Raw genomic sequence first — 24263 nt, 5'->3', positions numbered from 1 at the left:
GCCAGCCAAAGAACACTGGTGAATCACAAGAATAGCGCCTGCTGTCACCCTTCTTGTAGAGCAAGAAGTATCGCTCTGCAAGCCTCCTGAGGGAAATTCATGAGGCTGTCGAGGCTTTTAAAGGTGTGATCCATGAGCAGCGAACAGTAGGGTAGATGGCACTCTGTGCACTCACACTATAGAGGCTGGGCTGGAGGAGAGGAGAAATGAAGAGAGCCCGCAAGAGGTGTGAGCATCGTGCCTGTGAGCCAGCCGCAGTGTTACTGATTCCTCTGTGCACAGTGCCATCCATCCCCGTGCCACACACCGCAGCCACGCCCCCTCCGGCTCCCATTGGACGAGAGGCTCCCCCTCCTACTCCTGCCTCATTGGCATTCTCGCTGTGCGCCGTGTGTGGAGAGAGGAGGAGAGCGTGAGTGAGTGAGTGCTTCACAGGCTCTGCTGCTCCGCTCCGGCTCTCTCCGCTATCACTGCTGCAGCGGGTCTCACAAGGCAGGAGAAGAGGGACTCCCTATCTGCCCGGCTGGAGCCTGCGTTCAACCCCCGCTTCTCGGCTTTTCCTGTCTCCGGGACCCTACGAAAGGAGCCGGCCACTTCAGTCGCCACCCTTCTCCCGAATCCCTGCCCCCCTTTTTCTTCCCTCTGCCCTTGTCACGGTTCCTCTGAAAATCCTGGCCGGTATATGGATAGAAGTTCCCTGTTTCAGCTCATACAAGAGCAGGTAAGCAGGCTGGCTCAGTTTCTATGGTTACAGGCAGCGAGGTCCTCTCGTTCGGTTTTCCCGAGTGGATCTGGGACTCAGGGAAGGGGTAGGGGCTGTCGTGGTGGTCCGGGAAGGGGGGGTTGGACATGAGGAGAGGAGAGTGCTGGATGAACAGCACGTAAACAAGCCAAAGTTGGGAACAGAACTAGGACTTGGACAAAGTCACTGGCTTTACCTGTAAAGAAATGGGCTGTCACAGAACGCGCTTTCTGGATTTTGGACTTGGATGTGTGTTTTGGGGATTTTTCAGGCTTCCTCCTGTGTTTGTTGTTAATCTTGAAGGACGCTGACCTTGTGCTCTGCGTTCTCCTGTTCCTGGTGGCTGGCTGCTCTGTTTGTGCCTGCTAGCTGGCTTGGACGTCAGGATGACTTTTCACCTCCTGGGGCTACTCGGCCCTGCTCTTCCATGTTTTGTGACCTGGACCGTTGTGTAACTCTTGATGGCGTGCTGGGTTTGGGTCGTGGCTGTGCCTGCAATCTCCGTGCTCCTTAAGGCAGAATTCCTCCCCGCCTCATCCCTAATGAAGATCCCGGAGAAACCGATATCTCCATCCGGCTCTCTGTCCGGGCATTAGTTGGGTTGGGTTGCCTCAATCTGGAAAGAAAGTCACAGGGGTTAGGAGCAAAGATGTGTGAAGGGGTTGAGGCCACAGGATGCCAGGGAGTTGATCATGGGACTAGGAATAGACCACCACAACTCCCAGCCACCCCCAACTGTTAAAAGGGATTTATTTCCTTCTGCCCTGGAGCTGAGAGAGAGAGATGAGGATTGCTTGTCTCAGAGTAACGTTCAGTGTAGTAATTGCCCAGTGTTTTTTTTTTTCTTTTGCATTCATACTGCCTTTAGGCTCTTTTTTTTTTTAAATAACCGAACTATTTCTGTGCGTTTGAAGATGATCGGCTCAGGATCACTCGTGGGACTGTGTGATCTTTCTCACCATCGCTTGTGCCTTATTTTTGCCTTGGAATCCACCGTTGGCTGTCAGATCCGTTCAGCTCGTGTTGCGCAGTAACAGGACTGCACAGAGAGATAAACAGATTGACAGCTAGACATCGCCTTCCCTCCACTGTGATAAATGTTAGTGAATTTTTGGATCCAAGTACTGTTGATAGAGATTTAAAGGGGGTAGGAGACTTTGGGGGCATACTAATTCTTCAGAAGTTATTTTGTAGTTAGTACTGGGAGCTACACAGAAAGGCGAAGAGCGCCTTATCAAACTGGGACCGAATCTCTTGCCCGGGTCCGAATGGTTTCAAATGTTTGAATGAGATGTGGTTTGAAAGGAAACAGCAGGAACTGTCCTCCACCCCCAAGCTCTCTGCTGTTTAGGTAAAATGTGTGATGAGGCAAAATACTACGGATGCTAGGAAGTGCTGTGTGTGGTGTCAGTCCTGACTGACGAGCATTTCCAATACAGTGCGGAGCATCACAAGCAGCCCTGCGGAAAAACAGGTATAAAATAAGAAGTAAATAGTACATAGCCTTAAAAATACAAACTGAAAGATAAGCGCTTTGATTTTCAATGAAGGTCACGCTGTAGGGTTAGGTCCTCCATAGCTGTGGGTCTGCTGCTTCAGAGATGTGGTCTGTTACACATTTGAGAACATGTATATCAGGAGAGCGGATTGAGCTTTTAATGTACTGTAGCCGCCTTGCTCTGCGGCCTTTTATTTTACAAAAGCAAAATTGAGTCGTGTGCTAATCGCCAATTTCATTCAGCCATTTAGCTAATGTGCTAAAATCATCAGGCTTTGGGCCAAATGCGATCTTGGTGGTCTGAGGTTGACGGATCGCCTGAGCGCCTGGGGTGAAATTCAGCGAGGTCTCCACACCAAGACACAGTTATGACAGTGTTTGTCCCTAATGGTCTGTGTCTTTTCCCACTCAGTGCTCACGGTGAAGATTAGCGCGTTTTCCCTTCACTGTGCTTTCCTTTCTTATTTTCTTTTACAAAAGACGGACAGATTGTCCCCAAAGTGCATTTGGTTTACTGGTCCATTGTAGACCCATGAGGTGGGTGCCCATTACCTTTTTCGTTATGCTCTGGAACTCTGTAAGTAAATGTAAGGTGACCTGCAGGAGATACCAAAGGACAAATCATGTTCCTGGCTCGCTTTTAAGATGTAAAGCAGTAGGTACCCCATGTAAACTGTGTTTTTAAGGAGACCCTATGCAAATACGTTGGACATTGCCTGCAGAGCCTTGGAGAGCGGTTTTCTCGGGCTTCAGCCTGGTGACTGGAATGCTGCGGAGACTTCTCTCCCTGCTCGACCACGTGCTGCAGCGAGCGCTGTCATTGAAGACGTACGCACAGGGACTTCACCTCCCGTCATTGACGAGTGCACGTGCTCATTTACGCGATTCATTTCTGAATGGGTGCCATTATCCGAAGCGATTTCTAGATACTCGGGCTGGGGGGAGCTATTTAACCACGACCGCTGACGGACAGGGTGTAAGGAGGTGTGGGAACTGGGTTTAGGATGAGGCATTGTATGTCAGTGGCAAAACTGGGGCTTGGACTGGGAACCGCCTGTTAGCCAGCTGATTTTCAGAACCGTCGGGCCACTCAGAATCTACTGTGCGTGGGAACGGCTTTTACTCTTTTTTTTTGGCTTCCTTCCTGCGCATCCCAAAGGCTTGACAGAAGGCTGTGAAATCCTCTGGCACAGAATCTGGCAGCTCAGCACTAGCGAGAACAGGGCGGCTGACGTCTTGTTCTTCTCATACCTGCTGGGCAATGAGATCCCATACTCCCGTCTGATTCCCAGTAGTCTGGTGCCCAGTCACTTTTCCGCTTTGCGCTGTAACAAAACCAGGCTGCTCTGATCTAAATATGGTAGTCTCAGGCTGCCTGACATCCTTCCGTTTATGCCAGCTAGCTTCACAGGGAAATCTCCTTGCAACTTGGTTCTGACAGAGCTGTGACGGGGCTGAGATGTGGTTTTTTCAGACGAGTGTCTCTTTGCAGGTCTGTTGGTTTTTGCAGTCTGCTGCTGTTTGTTCTAGAGATTGTGTCTGAAGTACTGTGGGCATGACGCTTCTGGATGACATACTCCATCGCCTCTTCTTCTGTAAGAGCTCGTGCATCCCAGGTGTGCAATGGCTGGCTGTGATCAAATTCAGCAGGCTGCACCTCTGGGTGACAATCTGTGATAGTGTTTTTCCTGTCTGTTGGGCTCGTTTTCAGTGCCAATGATCACGAACTCCTCGGTCTTTAAAATCAGATTGGGACCAGGAGCCAGGGCAAGCTGATATTGGTGAAGGTGAATGTTCTTGTAGTGGTCTGGATCGCACTTTCTCTGGATAGACAAGCTGCCCTGGAACTTGAGTTCCCAAAGTCTCAAGGTGGGTTTGCACTAACTGACATGGAGCGGCGTCCAAGCTGGAAATTCTTGCAGGAGCTGACAATGGGGCATATCCTGCACGTTTTTTATTTTGGAGGGTGAACATTTTGGAAGTGTTTTGGAATGCGTTTTAAAAGTTGAGGCTGTACTCATGCAGAGGTCAGATATTTGCTAATGGAAAATCACATTCCAGTATGACTTGGGGACAATTCCAAGAAAGCACCGCATTCCAGCTAGCAATGGTAGAATTTTGCAAAGGAACAAGTAATAGGTTTATTCCATGCTGAAAAAAAGAAGAAAGAGAACACAACGTTTCAGCCGTGGAGCCTTCTTCGGGTGTCACCTGAAGACACCATCTTGACACCTGAAGAAGGCTCCACAGCCGAAACGTTGTGTTTTCTTTCTTCTTTTTTGCAGCATGGAATAAACCTGTTTCTTGTTCCTTTGCAGCCTACGCATGCTGACACAGCTCCCCACCTGATATAATTTTGCTGTCTTTACAATATTTTATTCGATCACTTGAAATCATAGAGGCTATGCAACCACGACAACAGCTATGTTTAATTTATTAAATTAAATTAAACATTCAATAAATTAAATGTTTAATGTATTATTATTGTAGTGTAATTATTGTAGTGTAGTGTAATAATATTATTACTTACACCCAAAGAAGGCTCCACAGCCAAAACGTTTTGTTTTCTTTCCTCTCTTTTCGGCATGGAATAAACCTATTACTTGTTAATTTATTAAAATACCAGTATCCGTTGTTGTGCCACTTTGTCACGTCAGAAACATTTGCTACACTCAGTGAGGTCATCCTGGCTAAATTAAGTGCTATCCAGGAAGCATGGGGATGATGTCACCTGTAAAACGCTCAGCAAAACGCAGTGGTGAAAAGGCAGACGTTCATTGTGTGTTGTTCATTGACCAGCAGTGTCCTACGCTCATATGAAGCAGAGCCATAAAACCTTAATTGCCAATGAACACATATTTCTGATATAAGATGCCTATAACATGACAAAGAGCAAAAGAACATTAAGTTAATAACAAGCTATTCAGCCCACCCGAGCATCTCATTTAACTGTACTGTACGTCATTCTGTTTCAGCAGCATGCATATGTTTGAAATACACCCTATTGGGACTTTTCCCTGGGTCTTTAAAACAAACTGATTACTAGTATCAGTATGTAATTTAATGTCATTTTGATATAAGAAAACAGATATAAGAATTTTCCTATTTTTTCCCTTGCATTCTTCTTCTCGGGCCAATGTGGAAACTAGCTGGAACCCGATCGTCAAGAGTGTTAGAAGCAAGGCCGACTTTTGCCTTCATGCGGGGTCTCTTAACTCGGCGGCTGCGTTCAGGTGTGGGAAAGCCAGTGCCTTCAAAAGGCTGTTTATGAAGGAGCTCTGTCGGCAGGAGGAGAGGTGGGCTGATCTCAATCTATTTCTGGCACATCGCTGCGCACACATAGAGACATTTCAATTAGAGGAGCGTTTTGTTTGTCTTGTTTGAGCTGGATGGGGGACCAGCACAGTTTTAGCAAAGGAGCTTGAACGGCAGCCAAATATATCATCTTTAATTAAAAACCCTCTTCAAGAATTGATGTCTCTTTAAAAAAAAAAAAAGATTTGAGATCTGGAGAATAAAAAAGCTTCCTTTACTGTGTGGGGAAAATAGGAACTGGAACTGAAGGGAATGATGAGTATCTCTCGTTGTTCCGTTGACTTGTCCTCATATGGATATTTGCTTCCAAATGAACGTAGGAAAAGATCCAAACAAGAGCAGGCCCTTTGGCCCAATTAATTTATCTGAGGATGTGATCCAGCTTTTCTTTAAAACGTCTGCTGGCCTCACGATCGTGGCTGGATAGCTCGTTCCAGATCCCTGTAACACACATTGACAATAACAAATGGAAACCAGGAGATGGATTAACATACACGGGCTCTGACACTGATGAATAGATTTAAAATGTATAAAATGCTGACTGTCACTTTCTATCAGATACAGTAGAATAGTAACATTAAGAAAATCAAAAGACTGTGAAAAGGCGTGTGATGCCCTCCTCATAAAAAGGTAATAGAGCATCAAATAATAAAGTAGAGTAGAGTGTAATAAAGGACAGTGGAAGCATAGTAAAACTGAAAAACATGTGGTCTGTTAACCTAACACACCTCCTGGATCTGTGGGTCCCTTCAAATCAGGATATATCATCACAGCACTTGAGGTGTACGTATGTCAGTCTCCGTTCTGGATCTGACTGCTGTTGTCTTGCTATCCCAGTATCCCTTGCGACTGGGGCTCATGGTTTTGAGATTTAACGGATTGTTTTCCACTGTGAAATTGCCCATTATTATTTCTTGACTATCTACCCAATTTACCCCGCGACCCTGTATTGGAGAATAGATAATGGATGAATGATTGAACGATTCTGGACCGTTTCTGGAATCGCAGTGGATTCCCGTTGGCGACTCTCGCGCCTGGGCCGGAGAGGGTGGGGCATGCGGGCAATTTCCTCCTCCGTGCGCAGAGCCAAGTGTGGACCGACGCGCTGTCACGCCTATCGACAGCGAGAGCGCCCCCTTCAGGAGCAGTGTGTCACTCACTGACATTGCCATCAGCCTGCAGGTCTCCTAACACTGATTCTGGGATGGTAGTGATTCTAACACTGATTCTGGGATGGTAGTGATTCTAACACTGATTCTCGGATAGTAGTGTAAATAACAATTAGCAGTTCCTAACGGGTGCTGACGATTCTGTAGATTGAGGAAAGGACTGGATCAGGAATCGAGGGCTGATGGGATCTGTCAAAACGCAGTTTGATGCTGGGACAGGCGTTTAGGAAAATGGCGAGCTCTGATGGGCTGAGGGGCCTGGCTGTGCATCTCACTGTAGGTCCTGTGGCTCCCTTCACGCGTGTTATTTGTGACTCGGGTCAGTTTTGCCGTGTGGACCAGCTGGGAATGTATCGGTGGCTGTCGACTAGGCTTTTCTCTTTTTCAGGCAGCTAGAAAGCTCAAGGACAGGTTCAAAATGCAGGGGATGTGTGGTAAACCAAAGCCCCTGCCCTTTCCCAGCTCAATAAATATTCCAGTCATATTTAATCCCAGCTCAAGGTATCTGTCAAAGAGCCGTAGCCACGCGCTTCCTCAGGGGTGTGTGAGATAGTTACAGGTGGACCGTGGCGCTGTGTGTTGGGGTGTGCAGCACAAAAAGCCCACCTCCGTCTCACACACGCGGCATCCGGGCTGGTGAGGTGCCAGCTCCTCAGCTGGTGTCACATTGTTAATCTTCCCCCTGAGCCTGCCCAGTCTCCCATGGAAGGACAGCCCCAGAAGAGGCCTTGTCAAATCAAATCATCTTTGTGGTTATTATAATGAGGGAGGAAAAGAAACTGCCCGTTCATGAGTAGTCTGATTCTTCAACACCGACCGTGGTGTTTATGTGTATAACTACACGGTAAATCTTCCCGAGGGGGGGGGCTGTGAGATGAGAGGGCAATAGGCCCAGGGCAGGGGTTGTGACACGACAGCTCTCTGGGCACCAGGAAGGGGGAGGAGGAGGAGGAGGAGGAGGAGGAGGTGGAGGTTGAAGGAATGCGCCGCGTGCGTTTGCTCGGGAGGCGCAGACGGAGCCCGGAGAGGCTCTGTGTGTCTGCGCCCGCGCGCACGCGCGCGCTCTCGCCACAGGAAACGAGCGCCCCGTCGCCGTGGCAACCGATGCAGGCCCGGCGTTGCCGTGCCGCTCGTCATGTCGCATCGGTTCAATTACCGCGCTTTCCCCCCTTAGCCCGTTCGCTCCCGCGCTGCCTGAGAAAAACAGCCCCCTCCCTCCCGACTCCAGCTGCCGGGAGCTGAAAGTGACCGAGCTGCTGGCTCAGTTCAAAGAGTTCCTGCAAGGTGATATTAAACGACCCCGTGTCTCTTCCACAGCGTCTATTAGATTCCACCCCGTACCTGCGTCAAGTCTGCCACGGTGAGGCTCTGTGCCCAGCGCCCCAGGACTCCAACCTCCTTATCTCTCTTATTCCTTTTTCCAAATTGTACCTTCATCCCCTTTTAAACCCGCTCGTGAAGAACAGCCGTGTATCCGAACTGTAAGCAGCTGTAACCTGGGGACGCTGCAGCACCAGCGCTCTGGAAGGCACAGCAAGCGTGCGCTCCTCTAGCCTGCGGTGTGAGCGGCACGGCGCTTCCTGACAGCGTGGCAGGCTTTCCTCACCTCGGAAATAGACATGATTACAGCAACGTGTACATCGTTCAAAGAGATACAGTTCTAACCGCACAGGTTCCACAAATCAGTGAGCACCGTTCAAAACGAACAAGTCTCCAAATGGTGATTTACTGTATTTTCAAGCACCGCAGAACTATATTCCACTTATTTCACAGAGGCTTTTTAACAGGGTGGTAGCTGGGACTGCGCTGGTTGGGTTGACTGTTGAAGGCTCATCCTCACATCAGTGTGGACATGTGACTTGCCACCATGCCCTCCTCTGCAGTCCTGCACAAGCTATGTTATGTCATTTGTCAAACCGCTTTATATCATACGGTGTTGCTGTGAAGCCGGAGCCTACCCAGCAAGCAACGAGGGCATGGCAGGGTACACCCTGGACAGGACGCCAGTCCGTCGTAGGGCAAGTGCAAGCCAATCACACATGGGGACAATTTGGAGGGCACGGTAAAGGCTGAGGGGGGAAATTTGGCCTGGACACCGGGATAATTCCCTACTCTTTATCAAGAAATGCCCCGGGGATCTTTAATGACCACTGAGAGTCAGGACCTCGGCTTAACGTCTCATCCAAAGGACGGCGCCTGTTTTACAGTATAGTGTCCCCGTCACTATACTGGGGCATTAATACCCACACAGATTGCAGTGTGGGCGCCCCCCGCTGGTCCCACTAACGCCCAGAACAATGTCTGGCACCAAAATCAACAGTCTTTGCAACATTTTTCAGTCCACCAATGACTTTGTTGACTTTGCACCATTTTGCTCTACGCCGACTTTTAATGTTAGTGGTTGGACCATCAGGCAGCTCCCAGCATGACTCACCCATCTACATTGCTGCTGTAATTGGCGGATGTACAGTATATGTTAGCATTTAAGAGCTGCTTTCCTCTGCATTTCCTCCCGGAGTCACTTGTCCCTTGTGCAATTTTGTATTTTCCCTGACAGCTCTGTGTTGTCGTCTGGGAGGAAGTGTTAAAGATGCACTCCATGACGGGGTGCATTCTGGTCGCACTGGCTGCTGCTACCCTCTCACAATGTCCTGGATAGGCTGCACGCTGCTGGGTGCTTTGAATTGCCTGTAGAAATGTTTGTACCAATTTCCTGAACCGATCTATGAACAGAGTCTGTGTTTTCATCTCAGGGCACGAGTCAGTCACTCCTACCATCAGCAGTGTGAGTTTCATATTCTGTTTCAGCTGAAACAAACGGGGAAACATGTCATGTATAAATACCGCAGCATGAAGCAAAATGTGAGTGGATTAGTCGGAAACAGATCAAAGCCTTTCTTGTTTGAGCTCATTCACAACAGCTTAATTTCAGGAGTGAGGTGGTGCATTTTTAAGTGGTCCTGACTCCTGCGATACAATGTTTTTATTTAGAAACAAAAAAAAAACATGAAAATTGAGGTTAGGAGATTTAAATTCCATTCATAAAGCCTGTAGAGAATCTGTAACACTTTAACACTTGGCTTTAACTGAAGTGCCGAGGATTTACCGATTCCTGGAGACGGGATAACGTTTTAATAACAAAACTCGGATAGTTCTAAGGTGATACAAATGATCTGTTAATAATTTTTATGTTCATTGTTTGTCATGTATGTATAATATGTCATTTCAAAAGCCAACGTTACAGCGTTACCAGGAAAGAAGCAAACCCCTGGTATATCTAAGGTTTGGGGATAAATAGAAGGACGATGTGCCTTAAATGTTATTTCCGTATTCCAAGGTGCATTTCCGTTTTTTTCCTGTCTTCCCTTGCGGCAGTTCTGTGACTTGAAAAGCTGTTCCAGCTGTGTTGGTAATAACGTAACAATTGTATTTTTTTCTGAGGAGTCTTGTGGTTCTCCGGCTGTCTGAGATTCTCGGTGTTACGCTCCTAGGCGTGTGTGAAACGTGCCGTTCGTGGGAGTAGTTTTACAATCCTGCCTTCCTTTCTAATGTTGCGCATAAGGCTCCGTGCTTTGAGTGTGTGCCTGGAATTGGGTTGTCTTAAAATGGCATTGGAAACGTCATTGGTGAGGTTTCATATCAGCTCTTTTCCGATAAACGCCATCGGCGCCAAAGTTACCGTGCGTTGGAAAGAGTTAACACCGACGCCCGTTCCCTTCGATTGATTACTGCAGCTTGAGCTATGTAATTGCTTAATTTTCTGTTTTGCTTTTATTTATTAGCATCCTTAATCAATTTTTCACAGGCTGGCATCTGAGCCGTAATTAAAAATAACCCCCCCCCTTCCGAAACACGACCCGCAGAGCTGAATGTGGAATTCAATAAAAAAAAAACATTTGAAATTTACCGGCGAAGAGGCAGCTGAGCACAGGGCAGCCCGCCATGAAGGCCCCGCTCGCGTGTCTTTATGGTAATACAGTAAAGCGATAAGCACGCCTTTGAAGTGCTTATTTTTAGCATAAGTCTTACAAAGCGCTCCTTTTTTTACGGTTGTGCTGCCGCTGCCAGACCTGCCAATGTTAGTTTTAAGTATGCTATGTCTGAAATGAATCTGTAGGTGGCTCTCTACCTGCAGAAACGACACAGGACTGTGCTGTGGCCCCGTCGTTATTGACCTGGCTCATTCACGTCGCTGTGTAGAGCTAAGAATAAATAAATATTAATATTGTCCATTATGTGAGTCACTCATCCAGCAGCAAATGGAGCCTCAGTTGAGTCCAGAAATGACTGAGGAGGGTGGAAACAAATTAGCATATGCTTAATTGCTCTTATCTTACACTGGGAAACAGATTAGGGCAAGGGAGTCAGACAAGTAGATTAACTGGAATTAAAACACTGCAGTGTTCGATGATAACTCTCCCAACTCTCAGACAGCAGCACCAGAGCGAAGACCACTATGCAGCGTGCAGGGAAACTAGGTCTCAACTATAACTTCCTGACTGATAGTTTTATTTTCTGTGGCTCCCCAGACAGTCGTCCTGCCTGTGTTTGCCTGTTAATGTGCTGATTTTTAAACCCGGCACCTCTACTGCTGCAGCTACAGTTCAGAGCCATCTGGGGGGACAGCCCTGTCTGTTGCCTGCAGGTTTGGTGGACTGGGGTGGACATGACTGCTGCTTTTAGCCAGAGTGCAGAGACAGTTGGCGGCTGAGGAGGACCTCTATTAAATCCACAAGTTTGTGCCAAGGAATGGCTTGTTTAGGTTGGGGCTGCCAATTATGTGTGTGATTAACGGCTTAATATTTTATTTCTGAAGAGTCCGAAACGCGTCCACACTGCCAGAAGCTGATTATTTTTTTTATGTCTACCCATATAAGGAATCGTGTCCCAGCTCTCATCTGCGATACCCCTACCCTTGCAGGTAGCCTTCTCTCATGCCCCTCTGACATGGCTCCCACAGAGTGCAGATGGGAGGAAGTGCAGAATTCAGTCAGTACTGCTGAAGATGTAAACAAATAAGAAATGGTAAAGAATTCAAGGTTTCTCACATTCACGTTTAAAATAAAATAGTGTCACGCAAAAGCAGGGATAAGAGCACTGTGGACTGTGTCAGCCCTAAGACAGTGAAGATTCATGTGAACATGCCTACAGTATTTCTGAAGCTGCTGCTCTGTGCAGTGACAACTGCGTCTTCAGTCATTCCCCACTCTGAGGTGTCATTAAGGTCCAAACCACATTTCACTCTGAAACAGGCTAAGCTCCATTTCCATTTCTGGTGAATAACAGCTCTACTTGCAGTCGTACAGTAGCAGTGCATCATAGTGCATTTAAAAGAGATGTAACAAGTATGGGTGAAAACAAGGAAAATGTGCCCCTACCGCTGTACAAAATCCACTTCTGTATTCTGTCACTTTTGGAAATTAGCACTTCACTGGCGAATTTTGATGTTCATCTGCCTTCTGATATCATAACAGGGAATTGCTCAAACCCCACAGAAAATAAAGTTGCACGCTGAAAACCCCAGCCCTCCAAAACAGCACACAGCAACTTCCACGCAATTCCTACAAGATGTGATGTTCTTAGATCTTAGATCTTAGGACTTGGGGATCGACCATAAATTCAGGAGTGGATTTTACCCCTGACCAATCAGAGTCTCCTAATAGTCCCCCTCTCTGAACTGGCTTCATCACTCTGCTCTCCTCCCCACTGATAGCTGGTGTGTGGCGAGTGTACTGCTGCTCTATGACTGCAGTTGCGTCATCCAGGTGGGGACAACCGAAGTGCTATTAAGTGTTGTGTCCAGAAAAACACCATATATGATTATTGACTACTACTACTGTCATTGCTGCTGCTGCTACAACTACTACATTCAGGAGTGGATTGTATTGGAGTATATGACAATTAGACAGGCTCCAGAATAGTCCAGGTATTGTTTTCATTGTTCTTGAAATTGTTCCTATTTTAGTCTACAGAGGTACACAGCAGTTGTATTACCTACAGGACTGTGCTATTATGGTTAGTGATCTACCTTCAATAGGTAGATCGATAAAGTGTCTTAAGGACATGGAGAATACTTGCAATATAACCTGTGTACTGTATGTAGAGGTTAATCATTTGAATCACTTTTCACTGTTATTTTCTGAAACAGGATTTTGTGTAGTGTAAAACTGAATTTTCAGAAAATGGCAGCGAACGGGTCACATTTAGATTAGAGAAATGCGTGTAAATATAGAAGGGTGTATTACATTTTCACATATAAATCATGAATTTCTTGAATCATGAAGCAGGAAAGTCGAGTAATCTTTCTTCCCCCCCTGAACAAAAATACTTTTTTTTACAGAAAAGCAGAGCGAAATGTGATACCTCTAGGAAATTACTGAGATTGTATTTTTTTTCCCTTTGAGTAATGGATCTGTTTTTAAGATGTATCTGTGTAAATATCAATCTATCTACCTAAGTAGCTTGGTGTCTTTCTTGGTGTCTGAGCTGAATGACAGAGGAGCCCTGCAGTGAGCTGTCAGTGGCTCTGTGCTTTACTAGCCTGTCGGTCATAAGACCCTATTTCACAAAACTAAATTCTGGCAGTTTTATGATCCACCTCTGTTTAAATCAATTAAAGGGATCCAATACAACACAAGCATCGCAGTAAATATTGGGCTTTTGGGACCATAAAAAGGTTTCTTGATGAGGAATGTCAGGACACCTCCCATAACTGGCCTTTGGCAAAGCTTTGAGGTTGTAGACAGCTTCCCATGAGGCTGCTGATGTAGCTTTCTGAAATCTGGAGGAAACATCTTGTCATATAACTCTGCTTTCTTCTCTGAGAGTGTTCATTTCTCACCTCTGTTGTAGAATTTACACTGAATTATACTTGGTTTTCCCAATTTACATTTGGGAGTATCTGACCTGGTGTGTCCCCATCAGGTGTCCATCACGTGTCTGAGCCAGTGTGTGTCCATCAGGTGTCCAGGAGAGTGTCTGACTTGGTGTGACATGATGTCCAGTGAGTGTCTGACCCAGTGTGAGTGTTCATCAGGTGTCCAGGAAAGAATCTGACCCAGTGTGTGAGGTGTTTGATGCAGTGTGTGTCCATCAGGTGTCCAGTGAGGTGTTTGATGCAGTGTGTGTCCATCAGGTGTCCAGTGAGGTGTTTGATGCAGTGTGTGTCCATCAGGTGTACAGTAAGTGTCTGACCTACTGTTTGTCCATCAGGTATACAGTGAGTCTGACTCATTGTGTGTGTCCATCAGGTGCCCAGTGAGGTGTTTGATGCAGTGTGTGTCCATCAGGTGTACAGTAAGTGTCTGACCTACTGTGTGTCCATCAGGTGTCCAGTGAGTGTCAGACCCAGTGTGTGTGTCCATCAGGTGTCCAGTGAGTGTCAGACCCAGTGTGTGTGTCCATCAGGTGTCCAGTGAGTGTCAGACCCAGTGTGTGTGTCCATCAGGTGTCCAGTGAGTGTCAGACCCTGTGTGTGTGTCCATCAGGTGTCCAGTGAGAGTCTGACCCAGTGTGTGTGTCCATCAGGTGTCCAGGGAGGTGTGTGACCCAGTGTGTGTGTCCATCAGGTGTCCAGGGAGGTGTGTGACCCAGTGTGTGTGTCCATCAGGTGTCCAGGGAGGTGTGTGACCCAGTGTGTGTGTTCTGTTGGCAGCTGGACCCAGAGAACACCGGTTTCATCGGAGTGGAGAACTTCACCACCCTGGTGGAGCACCATGAGCTGCAGCTGGACCCTGCCAAGCTGGAGATGCTGTTCGCCCTGGTACAGAGCAACGAGGAGGGCCAGGTCTGCTACCAGGAGCTCATCGAGCTGGTGAGTGGGCTGCATTCAGCTTCCCAGCAGACAGGAGGGGTGAGGATTGGGGTTAATCCTTTTACACATAAATCCTGCCCCTGTGGGCACCTGCCGTGTGGTCCCTTCAGTTACTATTATTTTATGTCTGTGTGCTAACAGCACTGATATCGGAGGCATTGCTGATTCATAAAAGCACAAGATAGCCAATGTTTTTAATTCAATCTGATATATACGTTTTCTATTATCTTAAGGTCAATTCCTTTAAGACGTTTGTAATGTTGTTTATTTCTATACGAGAGCAACTGTCCCTTAATAATGCATGTGAAAGAAATCTAATATCTTAAAGTTCCCATATTTATTAAAAAAAAAACACATGGAATAAGTAAGAACTCCGTTTCTGCTAGTGTCTGCAATTTCGGGTCTGTTTTTAAGGATAGTGTTCATGTTATGGATCAGTTTAACATTTACAATGCAGAAGGAAATACATTTCTGAGAGGTAACCAAATTTTCAACACAACCGCTGACACTTTCCTACAGTGTGGAAAATTACAGATGGGTGTACACTTTTGTTTTTTGCCATCAGTCAGCTCCCTTTAAATGTTCATTTATTTCGCTAATAAAGGAATGCAAATGAAGCCAGGCACCATCACAGCTCTTCGCAAATACAAAAAAAAAAACAAACACAAAAGGAAACAGCTCCGATTATACCATTTTATAATTCACATCTTAATTGTGCAGTGTGCATTGATTGGTCCTCTGGTGCCCTGTGGAACGAAGTGTTTGCCTGAATTAATTAATCTGAGAGGCTTTGTCTCGTTGAACTTTGACACGTGACCCTTTGAGGGCAGCGTGAAATTGTGATTCGGGCTTTGGCCTCATTCTGGAAAGGTCAGGGGTTAGAGGTCCCAGCATACACCTTGCTGTTGTATCTTTGAGCACCACACTATCACTTTTTTTCGTTTCTTCAGCTTATACCTTCCCATTAAGAATCGCAAATTGTTTCTTAACGTCTCATCTCACAACATTGACTCTTGTTCAGGGGTTGCTGCTCCAGTCAGAGGTGGTGCAGCTGTCACTGACTTTATTGCAGGCACCCTTCGGCACATAGGTTATTCGTTCGCAGATCTGCTGTAGTAGCCTGGAAAGTTAATGTTCAGCAACACAGGAAGTTAGCCAGGGGCCAGGAGAGCCTTAGCCATCTAATGCCAGCTGACAAAATCTCTGGAGGCCTTATGCCAGTTACCCAGTTTGCATGTTGAAGAATCCCGGTTACAGTTGGCTACAGATGAGGTCCAGGCTTCAAGTCATCGAGCTCAGCCTGTAATCTGAATGAGTGCCTTTACTTGCCAGTTGGGAGCCCTGGGATCTTGCACTTTAACCTGATCGGACTTTCTGTGACCTCCACTGAGACCAGATAAGCTCTGAGTTCGGCAGGCGTGTGCAGCACTTGAATAATGTCTCGCTGGACACTTAGGCTTGGTCCCAAACGTGCTATCAGTAGCTCTGACGCAGGCGTGGTGCCAGTGAATGAGAAGCACTCCTCTGTACATACGTTATTCCTTCACAGATCTGCTGCAGTGGCTGGGGCACTAAGCGTTCTGCCATCGAAGACGTGATAAAGTGAGCTAAACACAGCAACGCCTGAGTATAGATATACATCGTTACCGAAAATCAGAAATGGCTTCCATTAAGATAAGGTTTCGAAAGGTGTTACTGCAGAATTATATTTTTAATTGGCAAGTTAAATCTGCTGTGCTTGCAGGGCTTAATTTGGCATGGCTGCTGTAGATTTTTAAACTAACTGTGTTGCTAATAGAGATATACAGCTTATCTGTGTGTGGTTTGCATATGTTATAGTATCAAAGTAACACAAATTTACTATTCAGGCAGAGGTCATTCTAGATTATGTCTCTTTAAAAACCAGTCTGTAAATCCCGTTGTTTAGGAAATTAGGGTTGAAATTCTTCGGAATGGGGATGTGAAATAGCTGCTGCCGTGTCAGCTGTGTCTGTGCACGGTTAGACTTGATGTAACGGGGGGAAGTGGAGGCGAAATGGGATTTTGACAGGCAGAGAAATTGTGCGGGGAGAGTAGAGTTTGACGGACAGCCCCAGGCCTGGGAATGGTGAGATAAGGGGCTGGCAGGGCTCCCACAGTCAGAATGAAGTGTTTTTCTGGAGAACAGGGAAAGTCGAGGTGTGTACGTCGTCCGACCAGCCACTCATTCAGCTTTTCTGCCCACAGAGGTGGAAAACTGGCGTTCCATCAAGTCAATTTAACTTCTCCTTTCCAGACAGGCCGAGTAAGAAAGCGCCACCGTGCCGCGTGATCGGCAGTAAATCCATCAGTTTAAAAAATATGAAGATTACAAGCGGCAAAAATGGAAGATAAGTACTCAATGGCCACAATATTAGGAGCAAGTCAAACAAAAGAGGTCCCAGTCAGAGACGGCAGATGGCTGGCTGCCGGAGCATGAGACGGGCTGCCATTGCCTTCCCTGACCATTACAATCCCCGGATCAGATACTGGTGGAGCCGGTAGGATGTGTGGTACAGTCCCACACACCGTTCAGCCTCAGAAGGTCAACCAGCACACCCTGTCCTGTTTGAGCCGTTCAAGCTACTCATCAAGGCCCAGTGCGTTACCCAGCAGGGGGTGGGTTCCTAATATTTTGGTCAGTGACAGTATTACACTTCATATCACTGCACCACATACGTAGCCTTTGAAGAAAGACAATCTCTGTGTTGTGTATATCAGATATAAGTCTATCTTGTACCTTTAAGGTATGTGTACATACAGTACCCCTGCGTGTCAACGTGTAAAGAAAATATCCTGACAAACTGAAATAGAATTTGGCATCCGGACAGTCCTCAGAACGTAAGTGGGATGCAAAGTGGATTGAGCTTTTTGATCAAGTGAAGGCGCTCTTTCACTGATTCATGAAGGAAATCACACACTGCTCAGCTAGCGCTCCTGTAGAAGAGGCCTGGTGTGGTTTCCAGCCCTGCGGGCCTGTTTGTGTTTATCCTGGGGCCCGACGCAGTCAAAACAACCTCCCCTCCTTATTCGGCAAAACCAACCCTTTCCTCTGTGCTTCGTCCCCGCCATGGGCTGCAGCCAGGCGCAGGACGAACTTCATAAACATCCATTTCAGGCCCTGCCTGTTCCTGAGCGGCGCACAGGGCCTTAATTGTGCAATTTTCTCAGGGGACGTTGCCCTGATTATTTTGAAGACGGGGCTGTGGGAGGAGCTCTAGAGGGAACCTGCTGAGGGCAGAGAGCATCTCGCTGGCCTGTCTGCTTCCTCGATTGATCAAGCTTGCAAAGCCTCACTTGGGCCCAGCAGGGGCTGTGTGGAAGTCAGCTGCACATCATAGCAGAGGAGTAATTGAGATAGCTGGCTGAAGTTGTACCCAGTCACAGGACGCCCCCTGGAGACATGCAATCAACTGTTAAAAAGTCCTTATATTTTTGGAATCTGCATCCACAGTGCATTTGGTAAAATCCTGCAGAGTTTCTCATTTTTGAAGGGGACTGGTTTATCATAACAAATAAACTTTCTCTAGAAATATGTTCCCTCAAGTGATTCAGATTGTGTCTACCGTTCTTGTCTCATTGCATACAAAAAACCAAGACCTCAGTCCTGCAATCCAGACTCCCTGTGAAATTTGTTTTTTTTTTTCCTGCTGAGATCCTAATTACACAGATTCATGGCCGGGTTTTGATTTGGGATCGTGAGCTATTTTTCCATTTAATATCCTCTCGCCTTTGTAATTGACACTTCTTAATCAGAACTGCTCAAAGGCACAGCCCTCATACAAGTACGAGGGGGCTGGGAACCATGCGGTTCTGTTATTTCACATCAGCCATACAATGGTCAGTATTGTAAAGACCGATTTTCTGACATGTTTGAAAGCAGGACACCTATCGTGTGTGTCGGTGGCAATGACGCCTGTGATTTTACTGGCTGAGGCTACAAAAGATGTGTGACGAACAGATGTATTTGTCTGTCTGGCATTTCCAGAGGTCAGAAGGATTCTTTCCCTGTGGATGGTTACATATACGTCCTTTCCAAATATTTCCATTTTCCTGACACAACACACATGGCAGCAAAGTAGTCTTTTCGTGCTGCGTCTAAGGGTATAAAAGTGCACAGAAAGGCACTCTACCTACTGTATAGGGCTGAGGTCTGAGAGAAAATGGTGTCTCACTTCTCACTCTCATGATGGCCCTCCTTAATTTCCAAACTACACTGAGCTGTGCTGTGATTTCTTGCAGCTGTCCCCAACGGTATCCATAATCCACACTGAGAGCAAGTTTATAGGTACTGTACCTGGCAAGCCTGGGGGAATGCTACTGGGCAGATATCCTGGCAGTCTAAACCTAGGTTTGCATTTGGCAAACTAAGTACCACTGCTTGGAGCACCTCAGTCAAATTCAGCTAAAGAACTATGTTTTAAAATGTAGTCTGACAAAGAATTTAAATAGTCAAGCATTCTCATAATAAGTTCCCTGAGTTCCAAGTGTGTCCAAATGGCTTACATTTTCAGAGACCTACTGTAGCTATTGAAAGGATCTGAACCCCAGCACTTGTTGCAGGGTTAGTAGCGATTTCTGCCCCGAGCCTCATCCAGTTTTTCAAGAACTGACAATGTGTCAAAGCTTGACCAAGCGATTAAAGTGCACAAGAGGTTTAGGGAATTCAAAACGTAGGTGGAATTAAACTCAGGGGACTGTAGTGATCTTGAGGAGGGATGTAGGATGGAGAAACGCGTCTTGAAACTCCTTGAGGTGTCAGTCTTCACAGGGGTTGATGTTATCTAAGCACTTTGAGAAGCCACCTTTAAAGGCGCTATATAAAATAAAGTTTATTATTATTATTATTATTATTATTTTTATCATCTGACAGGACAATTAGAGGACTTGCGTAAATTGCTCTGCACTCAAAGACCCAATTGCAACCCTCCATTTCCTTGTGAAAAGGAATTATTTTGACATTGTTGTTTAATTCTTCTAACCAGTCCGATAGGATTGGTTAGCTCTGATTGGAGGAGCAGGACGTCACTCATTGACATCACTGCAGACACTGGGGAGGTCAGAGAAAATGCAGTTTTGCCAGGTAGCCCTGGCTGACTTATTTCACCCCTCCCCCCTGGCTGGCTCCTGTCGCAGTCACATTCAAACAGCGACGTGAACATGGAGCCCAGCCAACGTTCAAGGTGAGGAACTTTCCTATGATGAGTTTATAAACTAAAAAGATCGTGAAAGTCAGGTTCAGAGCCAGCAGTGACACACGGGTTCTAAACACAAAATTCAGAATCTCACTGTTCTCTGCTTGTTGCTCTGTTTTTGGTCTGAATGAGTCCTATTCTATTGTCTTGTTGGATGCCATGATCCCTAGGTGAATGAGAAATTAAGGCCTTTAGCCTTGTGACACTTAACAGTGCTGGGGCTTGGACTGGCAGACATTCTGTTTGGCTGGATCTGTAACAGGCTGGGTTGCGCTGGGTGAATACGGCTCAACACTTGCCCAAACAAATCCAGCATGCTGGTTAATATTCCACCTGACCATTTAAAAAAAAAATCAGTCAGGAATTCCTAAGAGACTCGAACTGTTAGGATGCCTCTGCAGTTGCGATATAGCATGTGGCCTCACTGACAGGTGTGCTGCTCAAAATCCTGAACAGTCTTGAGCGGAACTGTTAGTCTTCCAGCTCTGCTGAAGGATGTGACATATGCCACTTTCTGTAAGTCTTACAGCCTGACTTCAACAAGGGATTGCTATTAGTTTTACCCCTGGAATAAATAGCAATAACAACTGCACATAGGGGACACACGACCATAGCAATGTGAAATACGATAAGGACTGCATGTCATTTTAGAAGTTTTTTTAAATGGTATTGGTCTCCATTTCATTCAGCAATACTGTACATCACTTCATTGTAGGCGTGGATTCACTGTAGTGAAAATAATTTTGCATTATATAACATATAATATTATAATTAAAGGTTCTATTGTTATATTATATTATTAGGTGATATTAAAGGTGCTTTCAGAATAATTTCAGAAAACAGCTGAAGTAGAGAGCTGTGTCAGCATGCGTAGGCTGCAAAGGAAAGGTTTATTCTATGCGGAAAAGAGAAGAAAAACGCAACGTTTTGGCTTTGGAGTCTTCTTTGGATTTTGTTCTTTTCTTCTCTTTTCAGCATAGAACAAACCTTTCCTTGTTCCATCATTTCAGAACGCTACAGTACATTTGCTGTACATCTGTAGCCTTTCATTCAGTCTATGCAGATCATTAAAATAGGCTTTGAGTGTTATTTACTTTAGAAGACTCTAATCCATTTTAATTCTAATTCTAACTTAAACTACTCTTAAAGAAAATACATTTTTTTTCCTTCATACCTTTGGAATATGTTGTTAGAGACCCAGGTAAAAAATGATTTGTCACATATTTCTGTTGTCCAGCAATAAAGTCCAGCTTTAGAACTGCTGTTGCTCCAGGACTGCATTGCTGTGGTTTCGCAATGTTAGTGTTGTGGCTGCATTAGACGATGTTAAGAGCAACATGGGGGGCCAGCAGGGGGCGCTCACCCTGCGGTCCATGTGGGTCCTAATGCCCCAGTGTAGTGACGGGGACACTATACTGTAAACAGGCGCCGTCCTTCAGATGAGACGTAAAACCGAGGTCCTGACTGTCTGTGGTCATTAAAAATCCCAGGGCGCTTCTCGAAAAGAGTAGGGGTGTTATCCCAGCGTCCTGGCCAAAATTTCCCATTGGTCCTTACCACTCATGGCCTCCTAATAATCCCAATCTATGAATTGGCTTCATTACTCTGCTCTCCTCCCCACTGACAGTTGGTGTGTGGTGAGTGTACTGGCGCACTATGGCTGCTGTCGCATCATCCAGGTGGGGCTGCACACTGGTGGTGTTGGAGGGGAGTCCCCATTACCTGTAAAGAGCTTTGAGTGGAGTGTCCAGAAAAGTGCTAAATAAGTGTAAGCAATTATTATTATTATTATTATTATTATTATTATTATTATTATTATTATTATTATTATTATAACAAGGCAATTGGGCTGATCAGCCTTCCTCCTAGCTGAGCCTTTTGATCCAGGTGTCACAGGTTCAAGTGGGTTCAACCATGGCTTCAGCCATATCACTAGATGACTGTAACCTGGATTGCCTAAGCAGTGGGACCCTACTGGCTGGGTGCTGCAGAGGAAGGAATCGTGACTCATCGTCTGGGACATGCCTTATGGATGCGCCACACCTCTAGCTGACGCTGTTGTGGCACAGGACGGTGACATGCCAAAAGATGAATGAGATCAAAGCCGGACAGGTCAGAGGAGTCACGTCCTTTGCCTCTTTGTGTGGGGTTGCAGGTGTTGGTCCGCACCAAGCCTGGGAAACACAACATTGGTCATTCCAAATTAGGAGGGGATATTCCTCTATAAAAAAGGTAAGAAAACAGGGTAAAAAAGGTTTATAATTGGTTTTAACAGAAAAGGCCTAAGAACAGAACAACAAATTAGAGAAACAGATTCAGTGTATAGAACTAATTTGGTTGCTCAGTAGCTAATCCACCCCAAAATGGGAACGTTTTTTGAAGAACCCCCCAGTTGTGTCTGAACAGTTTGTGTCAGCACCCACAACTCCCTGTGTCCACTGGAGGAAATGAACGATAGAATGTAGTTTGGTTTTATCCTAAGTTTAAATGCATTAAACTGAGATAAAGTAAGACTGCCACACTGCAATACAGAGCAGTTGCAGAATGGGCTGGTATGTACTTACAAAACAGAAATTAGATGTGCTTTCTAGCTGTTACTGGTGTTTACTGTGTTACTGGTGACACAGTTGAAGCAGAGAGAATAATTATAATAATAATAATTGCTTACACTTATATAGCGCTTTTCTGGACACTCCACTCAAAGCGCTTTACAGGTAATGGGGTCTCCCCTCCACCACCACCAATGTGCAGCATCCACCTGGATGATGCGACGGCAGCCATAGTGCGCCAGAACGCTCACCACACATCAGCTATTAGTGGGGAGGAGAGCAGAGAGAGTAATGAAGCCAATTCATAGATGGGGATTATTAGGAGGCCATGATTGGTTAAGGCCAATGGGAAATTTGGCCAGGACGCCGGGGTTACACCCCTACTCTTTTCGAGAAACGCCCTGGGATTTTTAATGACCACAGAGAGTCAGGACCTCGGTTTTACGTCTCATCCGAAGGACGGCACCTGTTTACAGTATAGTGTCCCCATCACTATACTGGGGCATTAGGACCCACGTGGACCACAGGGTGAGCGCCCCCTGCTGGCCCCACTAACACCTCTTCCAGCAGCAACCTTAGTTTTTCCCAGGAGGTCTCCCATCCAGGTACTGACCAGGCTCACACCTGCTTAGCTTCAGTGGGTTGCCAGTTGTGAGTTGCAGGGTGATATGGCTGCTGGAACATAGAATCCAGGAACTATTTATACTTACATCTTTCTTGTTATTTTTGTGCCCAAACTGCTGTGATGAAATATTGTTCTTTTAATGCAAAGAATTTCTATTAACTTACTTGTTTACTCCTTTGTTCCAACATGTTTGATTAAGGATTTCTATCTAAAAAACTAATAACACAGCAGCAAAACATGAAGATTTCTGTAAAAGGGAGCATTTGATTCAATAAAAATTCTGTGTTGTATGAAAGTACACTAAAAAGATTATCAAAAGGATGCACAGACTCATCTCTCTGTGGATTTGACTAAATTTAATGATTTGAGAGCTTGGTAGTTTTTGGATTAAAACTGATATTGAAAACGGAATTCATTAATTAATCCAATGCTACCACTTCAAATGGATTAGCTCTCTGGCCGGACCAAGTATTCAACCAACAGATGCTGAGGCTAATTTAAGCCCAGTAATGAAGTCTGAAAGGTCAGTGTTTTGTGGGACTGCTTTGAAAAAAAAAAATTAAAGCGTGCAGTCTTATATAATCCATGTTACTCTTAACTGCACACATCTATCTGTACAAATGCAATCAAAATAAGGTAACAAGCTTGAAATATCAAATTCTCTATGATCTGCACACAAGTGGGGACTCATTTCTTTTTAAAGCATCTTTCAGCTACAAGCTGAATTGATAACTGTGCATTGATCTAGCTCAAAATAGTAAGAACAGAACTAAGGAAATAATTGATGCCTTCTGTTTTGCAGAATTCCAGTTGCTTGGATAGATCAGAGTCTTATTTTTTACTGGGTCCAAACTCTCATCACAGCATGCTCTCAGTAGGAATTTGCAGCACATGTCTGTAGTCTAATTCTTCTGTCTGCATTGCCTCAGGTAACTAGCCTGGTCCTGTTTGTCATCAGCAAGTGGGCCCCTCAGTCCGAGTCCCTTTTACTCGGTTTGTGTTGAGACGTTTCAGTCCCCAGCAGAAAAGCTCCAGACCGATCTGTTCACAGTACATCTGTGCTGCCAGGTACACCAGCCTCTGGAATGCCATACTGCAATCTAGTGTGACAGCCGGGCAACCTGTATCAATTAGTAAGAAAGCTGGTTATTGCTGTGCAGTGGGAGGTTGTGTTTCTAACTTGTTATTGAATGATAATGTGTCAGAACAGTCATAATTTCATTGCTAGTGGTTGCCAATTAAGCACTAGGTCATTTAACAACAAACATGTTGCCTTGGTGGTCAAATTGAGTATTCACTCTTCCTTACACTCATAATGTGGAGAAAATGTAAATATTGC

General features: G+C 45.7%; 1 protein-coding gene and 1 long non-coding RNA gene across 3 annotated transcripts in view; one reads left to right on the top strand and one right to left on the bottom strand.

Moving 5' to 3' along the window:
- Positions 1 to 324: 324 nt before the first annotated feature.
- Positions 325 to 24263, top strand: part of rhbdl1 (rhomboid, veinlet-like 1 (Drosophila)) — an 85930-nt gene continuing 61991 nt past the window's right edge. For both annotated transcript variants that reach the window (XR_015928368.1, XM_088612585.1), the window contains exons 1-2: positions 325 to 721; positions 14379 to 14537. Coding sequence is in view for 1 of the 2 variants with exons in the window: in XM_088612585.1 (XP_088468711.1) it covers positions 683 to 721; positions 14379 to 14537 (198 nt within the window). In the remaining variant the exon portion in view is untranslated. The remainder of the gene's footprint in view (positions 722 to 14378; positions 14538 to 24263) is intronic.
- On the bottom strand, positions 5749 to 9527 carry LOC148645127 (uncharacterized). The gene is made up of 2 exons (XR_015928488.1): positions 8066 to 9527; positions 5749 to 5996 (listed from the first exon to the last, which is right to left on the bottom strand). It is a non-coding gene; the product is annotated as an uncharacterized LOC148645127 (long non-coding RNA).

This window comes from Lepisosteus platostomus, chromosome 19 (genome assembly GCF_059453375.1).
Source record: "Lepisosteus platostomus isolate fLepPlt1 chromosome 19, fLepPlt1.hap1, whole genome shotgun sequence".
Lineage (NCBI taxonomy): Eukaryota > Metazoa > Chordata > Actinopteri > Semionotiformes > Lepisosteidae > Lepisosteus > Lepisosteus platostomus.
This window is presented reverse-complemented; position numbering and strand designations above follow the sequence as displayed.